The 16,288-nt window shown below is 46.8% G+C and overlaps 1 protein-coding gene across 7 annotated transcripts; it reads right to left on the bottom strand.

The window, feature by feature from the left end:
- Positions 1–956: 956 nt before the first annotated feature.
- On the bottom strand, positions 957–16,282 carry VPS52 (VPS52 subunit of GARP complex). 7 transcript variants are annotated; one of them, XM_077904464.1, is made up of 20 exons: positions 15,718–16,277; positions 14,984–15,068; positions 14,797–14,849; positions 14,538–14,613; positions 14,280–14,347; positions 13,805–13,980; positions 13,261–13,411; positions 12,863–12,963; positions 12,618–12,750; positions 12,422–12,479; positions 11,929–12,062; positions 11,308–11,463; positions 10,724–10,842; positions 10,207–10,330; positions 9,819–9,914; positions 9,596–9,703; positions 9,312–9,377; positions 2,129–2,240; positions 1,802–1,920; positions 957–1,605 (listed from the first exon to the last, which is right to left on the bottom strand). In XM_077904464.1, exons 1-20 carry the CDS (start codon positions 15,991–15,993, stop codon positions 1,459–1,461), a joined length of 2,358 nt encoding a protein of 785 aa, XP_077760590.1. In that variant the 5' UTR covers positions 15,994–16,277; the 3' UTR covers positions 957–1,458. The 7 variants fall into 7 exon arrangements, with proteins under 7 accessions (XP_077760590.1, XP_077760591.1, XP_077760592.1 ...); XM_077904465.1 differs by having other exon boundaries at positions 15,799–16,276; XM_077904466.1 differs by having other exon boundaries at positions 15,904–16,274.
- Between the last annotated feature and the right edge of the window lie 6 nt (positions 16,283–16,288).

The following is a 16,288-nucleotide window of genomic DNA, read 5'->3' as shown; positions in this document are numbered from 1 at the left end:
CCAATCAGGAGCCGCCCATGCCCCCCGCCGCCCGACACCCGGCGGCCTCGGGCGCCAAGGCTCCCCAAACTGAGGACGCCGCTCGGCGGGCGGCCTCCCAGTCGCAGCGCGGTTCCCGAGGGAGGGGGAAGGCGCCCTCCCGCCACGCCCCCGCCTCGCGGCAGCCAATCGCAAGAGCCCGCCCGCCGGGACCGCCCTGGCCCCGCCCCACCGCCGCCGCCGGCCTAGAGGCACCCTCTCCTCCACCCCGCCCCAGGCCCGGCTCGCGTCCAGAGAGCCCGCGCCGGGGGTGGAATTCTTTTTCCTTCAGTAGCTCGCTGGGACTTGGGAAGCAATGCTCGGGCCATGTGGGAGAAGGAAACAGAGGAAACATCCCCAAATTACCATTTTCTCCCGACTGCCTGCGCCTTTCCCGTTAGGACTAAAAAGGCGCCCCCGTGTCTCTTCTGTCTAGAGTCTGAGTTCAAACGAGGTGTAGGGGTGCAGTAGGAAGCAAACACAGAAATAGATGAAACAGGCACGCTGCAAACCTGTCCCACCCCCGCCCTGGTGTGAGTGCTACAGCCCTCCAGCCCCCCATGCAAGTTAAGCCCCTGTTAGGGAATCAAGGTAGCCTGTGGAACAGTGCCTGAGGCTGTACAACCGTGTTCCCAGCCCTTGAGGGATCTGCCCTTTTTTTTTTTTTTTTGAGGTATTTGCCATTTTTAACCAGGGGCCACCTTCCTCCACCAGGCTGGTTACTCACGACACAGTCCCCTCCCTAAAACCAACGCTGCTACTTCTTTGGCCTGAAGCAGCTAGAGATTAGAAGTTACTATCTGTACCCCTTCTTCTGGACACCCACCAGAAGGGAGATAAGCCCAGGAGAGAGCCAGAACAAAAAAGTGATCCTGGAGCAGAGGTGGGGGCCACTTGAAGGCCCCAGGAAGAAGGAGGAAGGAAATGAGAGAAGAGTATTATGTCATATTAAATATTTATTGTTTTCTGCAGACTGACCTTGGAGTAACTCTCAAGCCAGGAGAGGTCTTGTTAGTGTTCAAGTTGCTGAGATCTTAGGTCAAAAAGCTACAGAAAAGAAATCACTGAGTGAAAGGGGAAAAAAAAAAAATCAATGACTTGCCTTGCCACCAATTCCAAGAGTTGAGGCGTTGCACCTCAGGCCATGGTGACAAGAGTTGAGACTGAAACAGTAAAGATTTTACTGGGGGAAGAGAACTTGGGTGTGGGGGAAGGGGTGGTGAAATCAGGGAAATGATAAAGGCTTTTGGAAGCCCGGGGGGAGTGGTCCTGGGAACCCAAAAACAAGGTGATCCAGCTTATTCTGATGAGGCAGGGTGAGGCATGTCAAGGACCTGGGAGGCAGGTGGACAACTGTTAAGGAAACCCCAGATGAAGAAGAGTCTGGGATGGGGTACGGAAGTCCATGGAGAAGGCGGGTGGATCCCAGGGTCTGGCGCATCAAAAGTTGGGCTTGTGCTTCTTGAGCTCCACCATAAGGTGATGAATGTTGATAAGCTCTGCCCGGGCAGGGAGAGCTCGGAGCTGGGGCTGAGAGAGTACCCGGTGGAAGCGATGATAGAGCTGGATCAGCTGGGTCAAAGCTCCCTGGTCAGAGAAAGTCATGAAAGATCAGGCTGTGGAGTGGTGCTAGAGATGGTATCAGGAATCAGGCTAGGGCTCATCCAGAACTTTGGGCATGCTGGTAGTTGAAGGTCATGGGTCACCTGGATGATGCTGAGCCCAGAGAAAACAACTAATGATAGGGGTTGGAGGGAAGGGAGGCCTGGAAGCTGCAAGTTACCTGGATGATACTGGTTCCATTTCTGAAGTTGGTGAAACTCCGCATTACATCCTGACTCAGAGACTCCACTGATGATTTCCAGGAACTACCAAAGCCACGGATCAGTTGAGTAACCCGGGCTGATGGCAGGAGCAAAGAGAGAGGGTCTCAGAAAAGGACTTGGCTAGGTGATCTTTAACCCTTACGTCCTCCCCAAGGCACAGCCCTCTTCCACATCCAATCTCATTTTCCTGCTCTACCCCCTCCTCATGGAATCTGCCTCCTCTCATTTTTCTTTTCCACTCCCCTTACCATTAACTCCACCACCTGACCACATCATCTGCATACCTTCTTCCCCTCGAAGTCGCTCAGCCTGTCCACGTTCAATTAAAGCCTCGGCTTCCTTCACAAATGCCACCAGACCCCCAAAAGGGGGAGACAACAACTCTTCAATGAATTCCTGTAGAAATAAGCACACACACATACACATAGTCAAATGTCCTGGTATCAAGACATTTTCCCACTTCTGGCATCATGAATGACTAGATCCTCAGAATATTGCCAGAGCAAATTACATACTTTAAGACACCAATGGTCCCAAAACACTAAACTTGAACTGGGGAGCAAAGCACAAGTAATTGGGATCAGAGCCAGAACCAGAAAGGTAGGAAGCTGGGAGAGGCAAGGCTGCCAGAAGACAAATGGCGATGGCAACTCTGCTATCTGGAATCTGAGCCTGATGCCAGACTCAAGTGGAGAAGCGGAGCCTGGGCCTCTTGTGAGAGCCTCAAAGGGGTGCTGACATAAATCGAGGTGGATTAGGTCTTTCAGTAATTTGCCTACCGTAAACGCAGAGGCAAATCCTCTTGACAGAAAAATATCCTCAATCTCATTTTAGGCCCATATGACTCCCCCTGATTAAGACAGAGCAATGAACTCAAAGATCGTCAGACACATATGAAAGGAAACTACCATGAGAAACAGTATAAACAATAAGCAATGGACTTAGACTGGTATACCAAAGACTGCCAACATCAGAACTGTCAGATACGGGCAGCCCTGGTGGCACTGCGGTTTGGCGCCGCCTGCAGTCTGGGGTGTGATCCTGGAGACCTGGGATCGAGTCCCACATCGGGCTCCCGGCATGGAGCCTGCTTCTCCCTCTCCCTCTGCCTGTGTCTCTGCCTCTCTCTCTGTGTCTATGAATAAATAAATAAAATCTTTAAAAAAAAACTGTCATATACACAGCAGTTGTGAGTTCTGTATGAAACATTCAAAGAATTAAAAATATAGACACAAAGATGACGACTCAACAAGATGAGGAATGGACAGACTTGAAACAAAATGAAACTTTCAAGAGATGACTTAAAAATTAAAAGTCTTTAATTTTAAAAAGTCAACAGGTTATACAGCAGATTAGAAATACCTGAAGAATGATACAGCAAATTGAATTTTATAATTGAAGAAATGACTTAAAATGTAGCACAGATGAGATGGGAAATTTTGAGACATTGAGGGTTATGGAAATCTAGTTCATGGATGTAGGCAGTGATCACTGATGGCTATTGACAGAAAAGGAACCAAGAAACCATTATGTGCCCCCAATGGAAGTACATACCACTAGCTCTCAACTATCCTTGGGGCAGGGGGGGGCGGGGGGGTGGGCAACTAACTGCAAACTGATCAAGACTTTTCATCTAACTACACATTTATGGAAAAAAAGAAAAAAGTCTAGCCATACCATGGAATGCAATCTGCAAAATCTAGACTGTATTCTGTTATTCTAACATGACAGATGACTCAGTTACTTGGTTTCTTCCACAGATAAATTGCAGAGGAGGTAAGCAAAGATGGAAGGGCACTCTATAGATCACAAAGAGACATATGTATGTACCATACATGGATGTTAATTTGAACTATAAAAACCATTTATGACTGAGAAAATCTGAACACTAGCTCTTTTAAGATCATTTTTTTAAAGTGTGATAATATATTGTGGGTTTTCTTTTTTTAAAGATTTTATTTATTCATGAGAGACACACAGAAAGAGAGAGGCGGAGACACAGGCAGAGGGAGAAGCAGGTTCCATGCAAAGAGCCTGACGTGGGACTCGATCCCAGGTCTCCAGGATCACACCCTGGGCTGAAGGCGGCGCTAAACTGCTGAGCCACTGGGGCTACCTATATTGTGTTTTTAAAAACACATCCTGACACAGATGAAATGATGATGTATAAGATTTAATCCAAAATAACGGGGGCCGGGGGGAATCCCTGGGTGGCTCAGCGGTTTGGCGCCTGCCTTCGGTCCAGGCATGATCCTGGACTCCAGGATCGAGTCCTATATGGGGCTCCCTGCATGGAGCATGCTCCTCCCTGTGGGGAGCCTGCTTCTCCCTCTGCCTATGTCTCTGCCTCTCTCTCTCTTTCTCTCTCTCTCTGTGTGTCTATCACGAATAAATAAATAAAATCTGGGGATCCCTGGGTGGTGCAGCGGTTTGGCGCCTGCCTTTGGCCCAGGGCGCGATCCTGGAGACCCGGGATCAAATCCCACGTCGGGCTCCCGGTGCATGGAGCCTGCTTCTCCCTCTGCCTGTGTCTCTGCCTCTCTCTCTCTCACTGTGTGCCTATCATAAATAAATAAAAATAAAAATAAATAAATAAATAAATAAATAAATAAATAAATAAATAAATAAAATCTTTAAAAAAAAAATAACTGGGGGGCAGGCACGGAAGGATGAGCAATGGGTGCTGATAGAAAGGAATAAAACTGTCCCCAAGTACTTACTGATTGAAGATCTGTGATGGTACTTGGGGGTGCGACCCCTGGGAGAGGACCCCAGGGGATCCACTATGCTATTAGTATGTGCATTTGAAATCTCCCACAATAAAAAGTTAAAATTGGGGTGCCTGGCTGGTTGAGTCAGTAGAGCATGTGACTCTTGATCTTGGGATTGTGAGTTCAAGTCCCATGTTGGGTGTAGAGATTGCTTAAAAATAAAATCTTTAGGGGATTCCTGGGTGGCGCAGCGGTTTAGCGCCTGCCTTTGGCCCAGGGCGCGACCCTGGAGACCCGGGATCGAATCCCACGTCAGGCTCCCGGTGCATGGAGCCTGCTTCTCCCTCTGCCTATGTCTCTGCCTCTCTCTCTCTGTGTGACTATCATAAATAAATAAAAAATAAATAAAAATATTTAAAAAAAAAAAAAATCTTTAGGGGTGCCTGGGTGGCTCAGCCAGTTAAGCGTCTGTCTTTGGCTCAGGTCATAATCTGAAGGTCCTAGGATTGAGCCCCGCACTGGGCTCCATAGTCAGCGTGGAGCCTGCTTCTCCCTCTCCATCTGCCACTCCCCCGGCTTGTGCTCTCTCACTGTCAAATAAATTCTTTTAAAAAAAATAAAAATAAAAATAAATAACCTTTAGAAATTTTTTTAAAATGGCAGGGCTGAATGAAAGCAGAAACCCAAGCTTGATAGTAAGATCTGGTAGGGTGAAAGTGAAACTTTTAAAACAATTTCCATTTAAAAATAAAATCCTTGGGGTACCTGAGAAGTTCAGTCAGGTGTTTGGCTCTTGATTTCAGCTCAGGTCATGATCTCGGGTTGTGGGATAAAGCCCTGTGTTGGGGCTCAGTGCAGAGCCTGCTTGGGATTCTCTGTCCCTCTCCCTTTGCCCCTCCCTGCTCCCCGCCTCACCCCTACTTGAGCATGCTCTCTCTAAAAAAAATAAAAATGAAAAAATATTTTTCTACTCTTCCCACCAAAAATCCACTTACATCACTGAAGAATGTCCAGTAATTAATATGAGATGGGGAAGACATTCCTAAGAACGGATCTTTCTATAACTGAGGGATCTTCATTTGTAATGTCATTTTGAACAGAGATTAAATAACCAAATTCAACCTATTCCAGTCGCCCAAATGCAATAACCCACTTTTAACAATATAACAGTGGGGAGGCACAGGGAATATACTGCAAAAGGAAGTTCAGCTAAGAGAGATGAGCTGTCCTTTTTTTTCTTTTTTTTGAGATGAGCTGTCCTAACACAGTAGCCATGACTCACATGTAGCTATCAATCACTTAAAATGTGGTTAGTTAGGGCACCTGGGTGGCTCCGTGGTTGAGTGTTTGCCTTTGGCTTGGGTCCTGATCCCGGGGTCCAGAGATCTAGTCCTGCATCGGGCTCCCCACAGGGAACCTGCTTCTCCTTCTGCCTATGTCTCTGCCTCTCTCTGTGTCTCTCACAAATAAATAAATAAATAAATAAATAAATAAATAAATAAATAAAATCTTTATTTTTTTATTTTTTTAAAGATTTTATTTATTAATTCATGAGAGACAGAGAGAGACAGAGGCAGAGACACAGGCCGAGGGAGAAGCAGGCTCCATGCAGGGAGCCCGATGTGGGACTCGATCCTGGGACTCCAGAATCACGCCATGGACCGAAGTCAGGCACTAGACCGCTGAGTCACCCAGGGATTCCCATAAATAAAATCTTAAAAAAAAAAAAAAAAAATAGCATTTTTTTTTTAAGATTTCTCTATTTATTCACGAGAGACACACAGAGAGAGAGGCAGAGTCATTCGCAGAGGGAGAAGCAGGCTCCCCACAGGGAGCCTGAAGTGGGACTCGATCCTGGATCCTGGGATCACGCCCTGAGCCAAAGGCCGACGCTCAATTGCTAGGCCACCCAGGCGTCCCCCAATAGCATTTCTATATGGCAGTTAAAACAACAAGAAAATTTCTTTCTAAAATGATACTATTTAAGTAACAAGTTTATTTAAAGGACAAATTCTAAAAGAATAGATCAAAAAGCCTAAACAATTAGAAAAAAAAAGTAATTCTTCCTGGTAAGTCCTAGTACTCCTAGTAATTATCCCTAAATAAATGTGGATTTATTCCTAGTAGGAATAACTACAGTAACAACTAGCACACTAGGGATTGAGAAGAATATTCTTGACCAGATAAAAGGCATCTACAAAAACACTCACAGCAGTGTTACTCCTAATGGGGAAATGAGGAAAGCATTCCCTTTAAAATCAGGAACAGGATAGGGGTTCTCACTATTACACTTCTATTCAACTGCTCAACATTGTCAGAGAGATCCTAGCCAGAACAGTAGTAGATCAAAGACGTAAGAAACTAAAGACAAAGGATTGGAAACTATATATTTACTCCTAGGCGGGTGAAATCTACATAATCTACATATTACATCTAACTAGGAATAACTCTGGCCAAAGATTTGCAATGTTTTTGTGTTGAAAATTACAAAAGGTTGCAAGAAGATATTAAAGAATATCTTTAAAAATGGGAAGCCCAAGTTCATGGATGAGAAGATTCAACATCATAAACTATCAATTCTTCAAAATTGATCCAAACTGATCAATGCAATTCCAATCAAAATCCTTAAAAGTTTTTTCAATGTGAAAACTTAACAGCTAACTATAAAATTTATATGAAAAAATCAAGAGGCCAATATATTCAAGGTATTCCTGAAAAAGATAGAATTTGCATAATTATATAGCATAATGTTTGCATAGTTATAAAGCATTATAATTAAAACTGCACGACAGGTCAGACAAATTAATCAATAGAATAGAATAGAGGGAAGACACATATATTTATAGTTTTGCTATGTGACAGAAGCACACTGCAGATCAAGTAGAGAAAGGGATTTTCCATAAGTGCTTCTGGGCCCATCGTTATCTATATTAAAACATTAAATTAGGTTCTACCTCACATCATACACAAAATCAATTCCAGGTAAATTTAGAGCTTAAACATAAAAAGCAAGATTCTACAACATTAAGAAGAAAATGTAGTATAATGTTTTTCTGATGTTAGGATGATATGAGACTTTTCTTTTTTCTTTTTTAAAGATTTTATTTTATTTATTTATGAGAGACACACAGAGAGAGGCAGAGACACAGGCAGAGGGAGAAGCAGGCTCCATGCAGGGAGCCCAACGCAGGACTTGATCCCGGGACTCCAGGATCACGCCCTGGGCTGAAGGCAGGTGCTAAACCACTGAGCCACCCAGGCGTCCCTGAGATTTATTTTTTAAGATCTTATTTATTTATTTGACAGACAGTGAGTGAGAGAGAGAAGAGAGTGCATCAGCATGGGCAAGGGGCAGAGAGAGAAGAAGCAGGCTCCCCACTGAGCAGGGAGCCCAGTGTGGGGCTGGATCCCCAGGACCCTGAGATCATGACCTGAGCCAAAGGCAGACGCTTTACTGACTGAGTCCCTCAAAAGCCCAATACAAGATTTCTTAAATGAGACAGAAAAATCAAGAAAAAATCAGTAAAGCCAATCACATTAAAATTAAGAATTTGTCCATCATGAGACAACATAAATAAAAATAAAAAATAAAGCTCTGAAATATATCTGCAACCTATACAACCAAAAAATTGGTTTCATAAATATATTTTAAAAATCATATAAATCAAAAAGAAATACACAACCCAATTTTAAAAAGGCCAAATGCTACAACAGATATTTTATGGAATAGAAAACTTTGTATAACTACTTAACATTTGAAATGATGCTCAATTTCAATAGTAATCAGAAAAATGCATATAAAGACCCCTAAGGAGATACCTATACCAGAATGGCAAAGATAGTTTGGTAATACCATGTGTTGTAGAAAATATAGCTCAATGAGAATTCTTACACATTGCCAGTAAAGAAAAAACTAGTATACCACTTAGGAAAACTATATGGCACTGTCTCATAAGGTTGAATGCTGGCAAACCCTACAAGCAACAAGCCAAGTCCTACTTCCAAGAGAAACTTTTATAAAACTTCTCTCCATCTACATGCACTAAAAAACATAACTGTTCATAAAACAACTCTCACAGTTGCAAAAAACTAGAAATAATCCCAAGGTCCACTTGCAGGAAAAAACGTTACATTCACACAATATAAAATTATATAAAGTAAAAAAGAAAAAGCTGTAGCCATATGTCATAATATGATAATGTTGGAAAAATTATGCATGAAAAAAATCCTGTGATTGCTTTTATGTCACTCAAGAATAAAAATAAAAATAAAAATATAATACAGGTGGGGAGGTACCTGGCTGGCTCAGCAGATAGAGCCCACAATTCTGGATCGCGGGGTCATGAGTTTGAGCCCCATGTTGGGCATGGAGACTACTTAAAAAAAGAAAATAAATAAAAAATAAAAACGTTAGAAATAAATAAGTACAACTAAGTTAATTAGTTGCCATACTTACAGCTATATTTTTGAAAGCAAGAGCATGGTAAACACAATACTTAGGTCAAGAAAAGACTTAAAAGTGTGATGGGCAAGGAAATGGGCTGAGGAAGAATTCATTGTTTAATGCTGGTTATCGTCAAGGTAGGTGAAGGCTTCAGGGGTATGTGTATCGTTAAAAAAAAACACAAAAGGAAAGGAAACCAGTAGTTCCAATTCTGGGTACATGAAGCCCTTTACCTGCCACTCCCTAAACACACACACACAGAAGAGAAAATAGCACATGAGACTCTCCCTCTCTTCTTCCCCACCCCCCTACCTGTGTCCGAGCATTGAGCAGCTGCTGGAAACTCTCAACCTCTTTGCTGTCATCTGCAGCCCGCTCCTAAGGGAAGACAAAGGGAAATCTCAAGTGTGGGAGAAGCAGCCCTTGACTTCAGGATATCCCCTTCCTTCCACATTTACTGTACTTGGCCAGGCAATGCGCCAGATGCCAAGAATAACTTACGGAACAAGACCAAGCTCTGTCCTCACAGAGCAAACAGAGCAGTGGGGGAGGCCAAACCCTCTGGGTAGGGAGGAAGAGAGAAATAGTGTCTGTACCATTAGCACGCCCAGCATCATGTCATAGTTGTTGATCAAAAACACAAGTTGCTCCTTCCTTGAGGAGAACTCAGCTGCCACTCGGAGGACAAAATTCTCCACTTCCACCTGGAAAAGCCAGAAGGAAGAGGTGACATGAGAAGGTGAGGGCACACAGCGCTCCTCACACTGCAGGCCACTGAGGCAGCCCAGCCACTGGGAAGTCTCTCCTGCCCACCCTCACCTGTAGCTGTCCTAGCAGCTGCATTGTCCGTTCATTGGGAACTGTCTGATTGATGCTGACAAGAGCAGACGAGAACTCTGCATATCGGCGCGTGATCTTGGGAAAAGAAAAGTGGTAATAAAATCACACCATCCCCCTGACCCAACCAAAGCAATCTTGCAAGTCCCTAGGAGCTGGCCCATCAACCTCTGTGACTCCCACCCCCAATCACTATAATAAATGATGCCAAATTCACCCTGAATTCACATACTCCTAGACTGCCCCACACACAGAGTGTGCCCCAATATCCAGCCAGGCCCACAACACAACTGGGAACCCGACCAACCCCCATAGTGAAGCTAGAGCCCTGCCTTTTGGGAACCCCTTTGTTACCCTTGCCCTCTCTCACATAGTGGGGCCGAGTATCCAGCCCCCCTAGCCGCTGAGGGTCAGTGCTTCGGACACTCTGGACATTCATCTCCAGGATCAGCTCAAACCGTGGCCACAGCAAGGCAAGCACTTGCTCCCAGTACCTGCAGACTTAATCAGAATTAGAGATCAGCTGGCAAGAAATGTGAGGGTCGTGATGAGCACTAGGTGATACATGCAAATATTGAATCGCTATTATCATACACCTGAAACTAAGAGGATACTGTATGTTCACTAACTGGAATTAAAATAAAAATTTAAAAGGCCAAAAAGAAATCTGGGAGGACGGAGGTAGGGTTTCTGTGGGGGAACCCAGCTGATGGCTGATGGAGGTTGGACTAGTATGAATGGTGAGGCAGAAAGCAGTACTGTCCCCAGGCAGATGAACGGGAGTAAGAGTCAGGTGTCTGGTCAGCAGCAGCCCAATGGTCAGAACAGGACCATGTAAAGCCAAGGGTTCAAGAGCAATGGGGCATCAAGGACCAGAACTCAGTGACCTGTCCAGGGCAGGAACATCCCTCTTCGCTGCAATGTTACGGAACCGGAGGACGATGTGGATACAGAGAAAAACAGCAATGGCATCGTAGCAGTCCGTGAGATAGGACTCCAGGTGTTTCTACGATTCAGGGATAGAAGAATTGGAAAAGAGCGTTCGTTATTCTGTCATTCCTAGTGGCTACAGACAAATGCATGTACTCCTCTGGGGATGCAGCCCTGGGAGGGAGGGTAGGGAGCTCTCAGGAAATGCCTCCTCCTTCCCTGTCCACTAGCCCCTCAGGTGGTCCTGCTGCCTTGCCCATCAGGATTTAAGATCACAAGCCCATCACAGCAGAATTCAGGGCTGAGCACCATTTCAGGGGCCCCTCCGTTTTCAGATGCTACTGCCTGGCTATGGGTCAGTAGTAGGGGTACCTCAGGGACCCCAAGCTTTGAGGGTTTCATATGCTCTGTGAGTACAAGGCTTAGACATTTTAGAATTAGGGGGGGCCTGGTTTCAGTACTACCAGAGCTATGACCCCCTACAGTGCTGCAGAGGACTGAGGACAAAGGGGTCTAAGAGCACAGGAGCTGGGGATCTTACCAGGGTCATGCCAAGGGTGCGACCCATGACAGCATGGAAGAGATCATGTGCAGCCGAGCCGGATACAACAAAGAATTCGCAGATGAAAAGATATTCACGGCAAGAATTGTCTAGGAGGGCGTAGTGCTGGCTGCGGAAGAGGGCCTCAAATGGATACTAGGATGGGAGAGGTGAAGAAGAGGGACAGAAGGGATGGACCCCAATGCTGACTCTCCATAGATATTGCTGGAAAATCAGCAAGCCTGGGTAACGAGAGCTCAGGTCTTTCCCATCTAACCCAGGTGCAGGCTGTGAAGGAGCATCCTGAATGGGTACTGAAAGGGGTAGAGGGACGAGGGGCTCAAGAGAAGAACCCACCCCCACCTGCTGTTATTGCACCACCCAACTCTACAACCTACCCCAAGATGTTCCCTTCAGCCAATCTCTCTCTATATATGTCCTGAAGTCAACGGTCTCAACCCTCTTCACATCACAGAACACTTGGGTGATCCAAGAAGGTCATTCCCCGTTCTAAGGGGATTGATACAGGGGACTGCAGGGCGGGAAGCTTTGCCCAGAGGTCTGGCCTCTCCTACCCATGCCCAGCACACCCTCATGACTGACTCTCATCCCTTCTCCTACCCTCTGTTCTCCCCGCTGGGCAGTGTGGGGCACCAGGATGGGGGCCTCCAGTTCAGTGGGGGAGATGACAGAGCCACGGGTCCCCAGGGTGAAGATGGTGTTCCTGCTGCGGAGGGAAGGCTTTGAGAAGAATCGTAAAGGATCAGAGTCAGGGAAAACAACTAGATCACAATGGTGACAGACTCAGAGGCTCATTACCTCCAGGGACCGCAGGCAGCCAGACACAGCCTAGATGTCCCTCCTTCCCAGTACCTTGGCCCCACTTCATCTGACACCCGGGAACGGGCTTCAGAGAGCTCCTACCCTCCCTGCCATCACATGTAGAACTATGTGTCAAAAGGATGCATGCCTTTTTCGGGCGGCAGGGGGGGAGGGGGATAGCCATTATCACATTCTCAAAGGTTTTGGTCCCAGAGAAAAAGACAAGAAGCAGTGCCTTTGAGGCACTGTCACTATCAAGGCCTACTACGTGGGTTCCTCAGTTCTAGGATATCTTTCTTTGCTGTGTCTTCCACACCCATTAGATCATCCTTCTCGGCAACTTCCTCATACTAAGAAAAAAAGAGAAAAGGGAACCAGTAAGCATCTCCTCCCCTGTTGTGATAAAACAATTTTTCCCCACTGTCCAGCCCTGCCTGGGGGTGGCCCCTCTTCCCCAATCCTAGCCATGCCTCCCTCCTTGGCCTCACCTGCACTTTCATGAGCCGCCCTAGGTAAGAGCGATAGTAAGACAGGTAGATCTTGCTCAGCGTTTCCACATACTCATCCCTGATTTCCTTTGCCGTTGCCCGTTCATTGCCCAGCAGAAACTGGTAGAAGAACCTGGAGAGGCCAGGGACAAGTCAGTCTCCCCACCTTCCCCAAGAAAGCAGACCCCTCACCAGGCTGACTGATGGCCCAGAGGCCATGCTGAGCCTTTCCTTTGGGCACTGACCTGTACTTGAGCAGGGCCGTCTGGGGGATCTGATAGTTGGTCATTGGTTTTCTGAAGGAATAAATCTTCTGAAGGATGAACTCTCGGATCTTCGTCACCGCCTGGACATGGGGGGAGGAAACAAACACAGGGCATGAAGCTGCAACCTTATGACTGTTATGGAAATGGTGGGGGGAGGGTCACATTTCAAATACAGGAGGATGGAGGTTGGAGAAGACCTCATCAGTATTTCTGAAAGTGTTCAGGGGAACCTAGAGATGTGAAGATGAGCTCTGCCAGTAAAGGCAGGGTGAAATTCTTGGGGATGGGCTACAGTGAGCGCTGCTGGGGAAACCCAGGTTGAAGGTGTCAGGGAGGCTGGTTCTAGTAATCTTGGGGGTATCATCCCCACCCCTCACCTTCACCCGTAGCCGGTCAAGTATGCCTCTGACATCAGCACAAGCCGCTGTGCCTCTAGCCTCCTGCTCTCGGACTGCAGCCGCCTTGGCATCCAGTTCCTGCAGCTGCTCCAGGAACCTAGGCTCTGTCACTGGTGCCTCCAGAATTGCCCTGGGTAGCAGGGACAGGTGGAAGGGGTTATAGGAGGGAGACCCAGACATCAGTAGGTCCCAAACTATATTCCTTACATCCAGCCTGTCACCTCTCCCTTCACACGCTAAGTCACATAGTCAGGATACGTGTACAAAGTCTCCTGTTCCTGGAACCTCCCCCAATCCCACGTCCATAAAGCCTTAAACCTCCCAACTAAACCTCCCAACTAAATGCCTGACTCTGGATATTCCTAATCTTTGATGCCTAAAGCATGCATCAAGGTTGAGTTGTCAACCACCCATCAGTTTCTGGAAGGTGCTTGAAGAGCTGAGGCCAGGAGACCCATGTGGTAGGTCATCCTAGACCATCTACCTGCTATAGACATTGTAACTCTTCAAAATGGCAACTTACATGATCAGAGCAGAGGGCACTATCAGACCATCGACAAGTTCCCCAAGTTTTCCCCGAACTGCCTGGCGGTTTCGAAGCCGAATATTCATGGCTCCTGACTGTTCCTGCAGTGTCCGGATCTCAGAGCTAATAGAGCTGAGGTCACTCTGAAAAGCTCCCAACATCTGCTCCATGCGCTGGGGGGAGGACAGAAGATGTTGTTGGAGCACCAAAGGGTTGGCAAGGGACAAATGGGCCACCTAAGTTTATTGGTAAAGTCTTCAGTATCAGTCCTCGAAGGTAGGTGATGAGGTAAGAAGTACCCAAAAGGTCACTGGCAAATAACATTAGTTATGGCAGTAGCAACAAAAAGGTCTGCTAAGGTCATCCTGAACGTGAATCTAACTATCCCCACCTGAGGATGATGACTTAAAGAACAACACCAGACCATGATCTGGTTCAGGGTTAAGAGGGATCACAGGTCATGGTTACTAACCTCAAGAACAGCATCGCAGGCTGTGATCTGGTTGTGGAGAGACGCTATGTTCTCACTCTCCTGGATATCTAATCCACAAAAAGTCAAGGGGCCTCACCATAAAGCTGGAGATTCTCAGACCTGTGGGACTATTCCCATTTTTCCCAGAGATGACAGAAACTGCCATGAGAAGATGTCAGCCCCTGCTGGGCTGCATGCACCATGCTCCGCAAAATCTCTATTTTAATAACATCACCCTTTTTCTCTACTGGAGGATACAATCTCGAATGGATTTCTGCTCAATCTGCTGTAGTTCCAGCTCAACCTGCTTTGAATAGTGACGGAGATCCACACCCTAGGGGAACATTAACACAACAGGTTAAGAGGAAGTGGCAGTGAAGAGACCCTAGAAAGAATCAATAAAGGACTAGAAGGTGAGACACCAGGGTGATGTTGTAAGAGTGAGAGACTGTCCTTTTTTTTCCTCTTTGAGGGGAGGGTAAGAGGAGGGATAAATCAGTACAGCAGAAAGCCTCACCGTTTTAAGAGCTTCCTTTACTAACTCATCCTCCAGATTTGCCTGAATGTGAACTGGAAATAGAAATTTATCATAAGGGTCCAGCTCCCGCAAACGAACATCTGTACACCATTCCCCACCTTATTACTTCCAGCACCATACCTCTTGGATCACAAGCAGTTTGCATCCACCTCATGCCATCACTTACCATCCACTTCATCCAGAATAAATTCATCAGAGGAGATGTCCAATTCTCCAAGTGGCAATGGCTCCTGAAGACCAGGGCCACCCCCCTGGAGAGGGACAAGTCAACAGGAAAGGGCACAGTAAGAGAGAGAGAGAGAACAAATATAACGGGATAATCCACAGACCTTCAAGGTTTGGGGAAGGTGGGGCTGGGCTGGGTTTTTATTGGGAAGCCATGGGCACTGGGTCAAAAAATTCCAAAAGTCTCACACTGTCCCCAATCTGCTATTTGGGGCTCCTAGGTAGGGAATATAACAAAAAGACTCAAAAGTCACCACAAGAGTAAAGGAGGAGTTGCAGAGGACAGGGCTAAACTTACAGCTGAGTGTAGGATCCCCAGACTCCTGCTATCTTAGGTGTTCTATCACAATCCCTGTGGGGATCACCTGCCCTTCTAGAAATGTCAGCTAACAGTGTTTACCTGCGGGCCAGGTGCCATTTTTCATACATTCATTCATCTAATCATAACCAACAATTTCTACGGTGAAGTCTTATCATTTCCTTCACCTTATACGTGGGGAAAGTATAACACAGAGAAACTGATTAACCCGCCCAACGACACACAGCGTGCAAGAGGCAAAGCTGGAATTAGAACCCAGGCGATCTGACCATAGTCACGTTCTTAACCTTTACACTATACTGCCGCTGTATTCTGCCCTCAGATCTGGAAGTTAACTGAAATTCTGCCACTGGCACCTGAGTCGGCCATTCTGACTCCAGGGCAGACTCAGACCCGACTCCAAGGACGGATACGGAAAAACACACAGGGAGCATCACCGTTAACAGCCGCTCGCCCACTCTTCTGCCTAAACCCAGCCCAGGCCCTTCTGACGCGAGGACCCCCGGACAAGACTCCGGAGAGAAAGAGCCCCACGTCCGCACCAGCGGGCCCTCCTCCTCCTCCATATCCGAGGTCCCGGCTCTCAGCAGCAGCTCTCGCGCAGCCGCCGCCATGGTCGCAGCAGCTGCCATTCTGCGTAGCCTCACTTCCGGCAGCTGTCCAGTCGCCGTAGGTCCGTCCCTGGGGTGGACCTACAAATCCTAGAGGGTCTTGCAGAGAGCGAAATCGTTCCCAGATATTTGAATTAAGTTGTTGGACTCCAGCCTTCCCCTTTCAGCCCTAACCACTTGACCCAACTGCAAATGGGAACTGGATATCTGAAGCACAATCGCACCCCGGAACCTTTGCTGCTCTCCCTCTTAAGGACTTTACGAACATGTAAAGAGAGGCCGCACCGGAAGTTCTGGTAAAGAAGAGAGATTCTCA

The sequence above is a fragment of the Canis aureus genome, chromosome 7, assembly GCF_053574225.1.
Source record: "Canis aureus isolate CA01 chromosome 7, VMU_Caureus_v.1.0, whole genome shotgun sequence".
NCBI lineage: Eukaryota > Metazoa > Chordata > Mammalia > Carnivora > Canidae > Canis > Canis aureus.
This window is presented reverse-complemented; position numbering and strand designations above follow the sequence as displayed.

Excerpts from the sequence above, each read along its gene's own strand:
- VPS52 (XM_077904464.1), bottom strand. The coding sequence starts at position 15,993 with ATGGCAGCTGCTGCGACCATGGCGGCGGCTGCGCGAGAGCTGCTGCTG. Across the intron at positions 12,751-12,862 it reads ACGGCCCTGCTCAAGTACAG|GTTCTTCTACCAGTTTCTGC; the intron begins GTCAGTGCCCAA and ends TGGCCTCTCCAG. Across the intron at positions 1,606-1,801 it reads ATGGAACCAGTATCATCCAG|GGAGCTTTGACCCAGCTGAT; the intron begins GTAACTTGCAGC and ends TTCTCTGACCAG.